At 42.4% G+C, this 6,544-nt stretch overlaps 1 protein-coding gene across 9 annotated transcripts in view; it reads right to left on the reverse strand.

Annotated features, from left to right (window-relative positions):
• The window catches only part of ABAT (4-aminobutyrate aminotransferase), a 110,352-nt gene that overhangs the window by 34,187 nt on the left and 69,621 nt on the right, over nucleotides 1-6,544 (reverse strand). For 8 of the 9 annotated variants that reach the window (XR_001006502.1, XM_011984210.1, XM_011984213.1 and 5 more), the window contains 3 exons: nucleotides 4,682-4,779; nucleotides 2,806-2,835; nucleotides 422-539 (listed from right to left, as the gene is read on the reverse strand). Coding sequence is in view for 8 of the 9 variants with exons in the window: in XM_011984210.1 (XP_011839600.1) it covers nucleotides 422-539; nucleotides 2,806-2,835; nucleotides 4,682-4,779 (246 nt within the window). In the remaining variant the exon portion in view is untranslated. The remainder of the gene's footprint in view (nucleotides 1-421; nucleotides 540-2,805; nucleotides 2,836-4,681; nucleotides 4,780-6,544) is intronic. The other variant, XM_011984215.1, reaches the window with a different exon arrangement.

The raw sequence follows: 6,544 nt of genomic DNA on the forward strand, positions 1-6,544 counted from the left end.
AAAAAAAAAAAAAAAGCAGGGGAAAAAGGAAATCCTCACCTCAGGCTCTTCTTCGAGGACCCTCAACCTAAGACACCTACCTGGGGGCCACTGTCGTCACACCAATGGGTTTGCGTTCTAGCTATGATTCCTATGCAAGGTACCAAACCTTTCTACGCTTTGTTTACCTGTCTGCAAAATGGGGATATTAATACATACTTACCTTGTAGAATATGGGGAAGGAGTAGATGAGAGAGGACATATAATATGTCTAATAATATGTCCCTTTACACATTACTTATTTTTTTCCTACCCCTGAGCAAAGTGTCAGGCAACACCCTGGGATGTGCCTGCTGGAAGCCACATCCTAATACCTGGATAGCCACAACTAGGAGAGACAGAAACAGAGGTTATCTCCAAGGAGTGATTTCCCAGCTCTTACCTATGGGAACAGAGGAGATCTGGCAATAAAGATCCAGCATTCGGTTGCCGTCCACATCAACCAGGTAATTGCCTCGGCTCTCTTCGTAATTGCAGAAAAAATGCACAGCCTCTGCATTCTTGGAGAAAAAAAGAGACTAACTCAGGCTCACCGCCACTCCCTAGATTCTTGGTCTTTCAGGATTAAGCTTGATCAGTGAAGTACACCATATCGTGACTATCTGTGGATACATAGGGGCATCTGTGGGTGCCGGCAATATATTTCTTGCTTTGGCTAAGGGCATGGGTGGTTTGCTTTATAATAGTTCAGTAAGCTGTGATTTTATATTTCATGAATTTTTCTGTATGAGTTTTATACATCAGAACACAAAAAGAGATACAAATCTGAAGTTGATTCTGTTAAGATATGTATGGTAAACCTTAGAGCAACCTCAAAGAAAACTAAAAATATATAGTAATCGTTAAATAAAAATGTTACACTGGAAAGTACTCACTTAATGCAAAATAAAAAACATGACAAGAGAGCTGAGCGCAGTGGCTCATGCCTGTAATCCCAGCACTTTGGGAGGCCAAGGCAGGTGGATTATTTGAAGTCAGGAGTTCGAGACCAGCTTGGGCGACATGGTGAAACCCCATCTCTACTAAAAATACAAAAATTAGCCAGGTGTGGTAGCGGGCACCTATAATCCCAGCTACTTGGGAGACTGAGGCAGGAGAATTGCTTGAACTCAGAAGGTGGAAGTTGCAGTGAGCTGAGATTGTGCCACTGCACACCAGCCTGGGTGACAGAGTGAGACTTCAGTTCAAAAAAAAAAAAAAAAAGGGGGTTGGATGGGGTGGCTCATGCCTGTAATCCCAGCGCTTTGGGAGGCTGAGGCAGGTGAATCACGAGGTCAGCAGTTCGAGACCAGCCTGACCAACGTGGTGAAACCCCGTCTCTACTAAAAATACAAAAAAATTAACTGGGCGTGGTAGCAGGCGCCTGTAGTCCCAGAGACTTGGGAGGCTGAGGCAGGAGAATCTCTTGAAACTGGAAGGCGGAGGTTGCAGTGAGCCGAGATTGCACCACTGCACTCTAGCCTGGGCAATAAGAGAAAAACTCCATTAAAATACAAAAAAAAGGCTGGGCGCGGTGGCTCACCCCTGTAATCTCAACACTTTGGGAGGCTGAGACGGGCGGATCACGAGGTCAGGAGATTGAGACCACCTTGGCTAACACAGTGAAACCCTGTCTCTACTAAAATACAAAAAAAAAAAAAAAATAGCCGGGCGCGGTGGCGGGCGCCTGTAGTCCCAGCTACTCGGGAGGCTGAGGCAGGAGAATGGCGTGAACCCGGGAGGCGGAGCTTGCAGTGAGCCGAGATCTCACCACTGCACTCCAGCCTGGGTGACAGAGCGAGACTCCGTCTCAAAAAAAAAAAGAGAGGAACAAAAGAACAAAAGACAGAAGACATATAGAGAACAACAATAAATGGCAGCTGTAAATACAACCATATGAATAATAACATTAACTGTGAATGGATTCAACAATCCAATCAAAAGGCAGAGACTGTCAGACTGGATAAAAAGAACCAACTCTACGCTGTTTACAGAAGACACTTTAGATTCAAGAACACAAACAGTTTGAAAGTAAAACAATGGAGAACGGTATCTGATGCACACAGCAACCATAAGAAAGCTAGAAGGGGTTGTACTCATATCAGAAAAAATAGGCTACAAAAATGTTACTAAAGAGAGAATATTATAATATTAATATTATAAAGGGTCAATCCACTAAGAAGATATGACAATTATAAACATATTTGCACCTAACATCAGAGCCCTGAACACATAGAGCAAAAACAGAATCAAAGGGAAAAACAGTTTGATAATAATAGTTGAAGATGTCAACATCTGGCATTCCATAATGGATAGGACAACGAAGCAGAAGGTGAGCAAGGAGACAGAAGATTTGAACAATATTCTAAAAGCAACCGACCTAACAAACATCTATAGAACACTCTGCCCAACAACAGAGGAATGCAGATTCTTCTCAAGTACAGAGGGAATATTCTCCAGGATAGACCATATGCTAGACCATAAAAAAAGGCTCAATAAATTTAACAGGATTGAAATCACAAAAATGTGCTTTCCAACCATAATGGAATGAAACCAGAAATCAATAACAGAAAGAAATTTGGGAAATTTACCAAAGTGTGGAAATTAAACATCAGGTAAATAACCAACGGGTCAAAGAAGAAATCACAAAGGAAATGAGAAAAAATATTTAGAACAAAAGCCAACTACATTATTTTAAAACAAGAGCCAGAACAGATTAAGCATCTGTCTTTTAACTCAGTTGTGATAAAGAAGCAACACAAGGAACGTTACCTCATCCTCACTTACCTGAATTATATTCAGCTGTTTCATTAACGCCTGCGGGCAAGAAGAAAAAAAGCATTGTAGCAAGTCCACACTCTTTTTTGCCAAAATAGCTTAAAGTCTTTCATGTTTTCCCAAGTCTTGACATTTTCTATAACTTAATATTTTATTAGCTAGTCAACAATATTACTTTAAAAATTACTTGACATAAATAGTTGACAGGAAACTATTCCATTACACACTTAAATTACTAGTACAGTAGACAGGCTGAAATTCAGACACCTGAAAGATAAAATAAACTACAATATTTCGCAAGAAAATCTTAAGCTGAAGGTGTTTATCTAGTGTCCATAAAAACACAGATTCTCTGTTATTTGGGGAAAAAATGGTGTTAACACCTCTTTAAGAATATAAATAACTGAAAATATTAACTTGCATATCAAAGAACCATTTATAATTATAATCCAAACACTCCATAAACCACTGTACTTTATTCTATACAGAAACAGGGAATTAGAAACTAGCTTCTTTGATACTACAAAGATTCAACTCCAAAAGTAATTCAACATAAAATAGATGTTACCAGTTAGTGTCATAAAATTATATATTTCCACATAAAAACACAGGATAATATTCATGGAAAAAACATGAAAAGGTATTTCAAGAATTTTACTACTACTAGATTAAAATCTATCTCCCCAATAGAAATATGCATTTAAAATCTCTCCCATTTGTTAGCAAAACACTATCCAAAATAACTACAATCACTTATATTAGTACAAAGATTTCTGGATTTATAAAATAGTTGCAATGACAAAAGAAGTATGTTTTGACAGTTAAAAAAAAAAGACATTACAGATGAAATATGCAAAATATGCAAAGAAAAAATAAATTTGTATTAGAAAGCTTTCAAGACCAAGTTCAAGGGCATTTGATCTCTGAGCCCTGTGCCATGTAACATTGTCATGTTTTTCCACTGTTGGTTGGATGTTGTACCCCAGCCCTTGACTCTGGACTTAAGGCAAGCTATGACTTGCTTTGGCCAGCAAAAGGAGGCAGCAGTGATGGCGGACCCATACAGCAACCAGGCCTCAGTAGAACTGTAGCATGTTCTCCTCTTGCTTTTGTACACCTTTGTCATTTCCATGAGGACAAGCCCCGTCTAGCCTTCTGGAGCATGGCAGACACATGGAAGAGAACCAAATCACTGCAGTGATTCAAGCCATGCCTAACCTAGATCCACTAACAGCCAGCCATCCCCCAGGCATACAGGTGAGCCCAACAGAGTTGCCTACCCAGCTCCCAATGAACCTTAAGTGCATGAGCAATTGGCTTGCTCTATGCTAGTGGGATTTTTGTGGCTGTTTGTTATGAAGCATTACTGTGGTAACAGAAAACTGATACATCTCCTCTGTTATGCCTTCGTTGGCTTCTTTTTTTTTTTTGAGATGGAGTCTTGCTCTGTCGCCCAGGTTGGAGTGCAGAGGCACCATCTCAGCTCACTGCAAACTCTGCCTCCCGGATTCAAGTGATTGCCTTGCCTCAGCCTCCCGAGTAGCTGGGACTACAGGCACGCGCCACCACTCCTAGCCAATTTTTGTATTTTGAGTAGAGACAGGGTTTCACTATGTTGGCCAGGCTGGTCTTGAACTCCTGACCTCAAGTGATCCTCCCGCCTCGACCTCCCAAAGTGCTGGGATTACAGGCATGAGCCACCGCTCCCAGCCCTTCTTTGGTGTCTTAGGGCAAAATGGCCTAATTGAATATCTCGGATCTCTGGTGATGAACTCTCTGAAAGCAGCTGACAATCAATACAGGTCCCTAAGCTTGGCTGTGCTCTTGCTTCTTAGGCCCCTTTCTCCCTTTTCCAAAATACCCCACTCAGGTGTGCTCAACTCACCCGAGATCTAGGCCCTGGGACTTCCGTCTTCATCAGAGGCCCATCATAATCAAATTCAACGTCGACTTTGGCAGCGGGTTGACTAATGTGTCTGGATCCTGCAGTAAACAAAGACAATGAGAAATCCCTGGTGACAGCTGAGATCATGAGAATTCTGCCCTGACTGATGCCCAATGTCCCTAACAGAGGTAGTGCCAGGACCTTAGCCCCATCCCAGCCAGACCACCCCGGAACACTGTGTCTGGACAGACCAACTGGGGCACCACGAGGACACTGTAGATTTTAAACACGGGAAAACCCAGTGTCAGCAAAATTGTAGGCAAGTAGGCACGATCCGGTTTTACTGGCAGGAGTACAAGCTGGTGCCAGCTATTTATTTATTTATTTATTTATTTATTTATTTATTTGAGACAAGGTCTTGCTCTATTGCCCAGGCTGGAATGCATTGACCCCCACATGGCTCACTGCAGCCCTGACCTCCCAAGGCTCAGGTGATCCTTCTACCTCAGCCTCCTGAGTATCTGGGATTACAGGCACGCACCACCACGCCCCGATAATTTTGGTATTTTTAGTAGAGATGGGGTTTCGCCATGTTGCCCGGGTTGGCCTCAAACTCCTGGGCTCAAGCAATGCACCTGCTTTGACCTCCCAAAGTGCTGGGATTATAGGTGTGAGCCACCATCCCTGATCTGATGCCAGCTTTCTATTGCTTTCAACTGAGCAATCTCATTTTTGATGATTCATCCTAGGAAAAGAATGGGACCAGTACACAAAGATGGAGGTAAACAATATTCATTATATATTGTCTATAAGAACAGCAAAGAGGGCCAGATGTGGTAGCTCATGCCAGTAATCCTAGCACTCTGGGGGTCCAAGGTGTGTGGATTCCTTGAGCTCAGAAGTTCACGACCAGCTTCAACATGGTGAAACTCCAACTCTACCAAAAAAACCCAGAAAACAAAAATTAGCCAGGCATGGTGGTGAATGCCTTTAGTTCCAGCTACTTGGGAGGCTGAGTTGGGAGGATTGCTTTAGCCTGGGAGGTTGAGGCTGCCGCGATCCATGACTGCAGCACTTCAGCTTGGGCAACAGAGTGAGACGCTGTCTCAACAAACGAACAAAAAACAAAGAGAAAACAACCTAAACGCCCAGCACCGGAAGTCAGCTAAGTAGAATGTGGCATAGCCAACCATTTCATGGAATATTATGTACCCATTGTTTTGAGGTTGACATCTGGAATATTCACATACATGGAAAGATGCCCGTGGCATTAGCACCTGAAAGGTCAGATTCCAAAAAGTATCCAAAGTTTGTAAAAATGTAATCTACATCCAAATGTATATAGACCCAAGTTTCTCAACCTTGACAATATTAACATTTTGGGGTTGGGTAATCCTCTGTTGTGGGGGGCTGTCCTGTGTATTATAGAATGCTTTGCAGCATCCCTGGCTTCTACCCACCAGAAGCCAGGAGCACCCAAACCCAGTTGTGCCTATCAAAATTACCTAGGAAGCATTCATCCCATTTCTAAATTCAGATGGTCCCATTTAATAAATGGTTTCTGTTTTAAAAATCAAGCTTTGGGTCTGACATGGTTGGGATCTATGTCGCCGCCCACATCTCATGTTGAAATGTAACCCCTAATGCTGGAGGTGGGGTCTTGTGGGAGGTGATTGGATTATGGGGACAGTTTCTCATGGTGTAACACCATCCTGCTTTGTGCTGTCATGGAGAAAGTGAGTTCTCATGAGATCTGCTTGTTTATTTATTATTTATTTATTTATTTATTTATTTGAGACAGAGTGTCACTCAGTTGCCCAGGCTGGAGTGCAGAGACACAATCTTGGCTCACTGCAACCTCTG

The sequence above is a fragment of the Mandrillus leucophaeus genome, unplaced genomic scaffold (assembly GCF_000951045.1).
Source record: "Mandrillus leucophaeus isolate KB7577 unplaced genomic scaffold, Mleu.le_1.0 Scaffold263, whole genome shotgun sequence".
Classification (NCBI taxonomy): Eukaryota; Metazoa; Chordata; class Mammalia; order Primates; family Cercopithecidae; genus Mandrillus; species Mandrillus leucophaeus.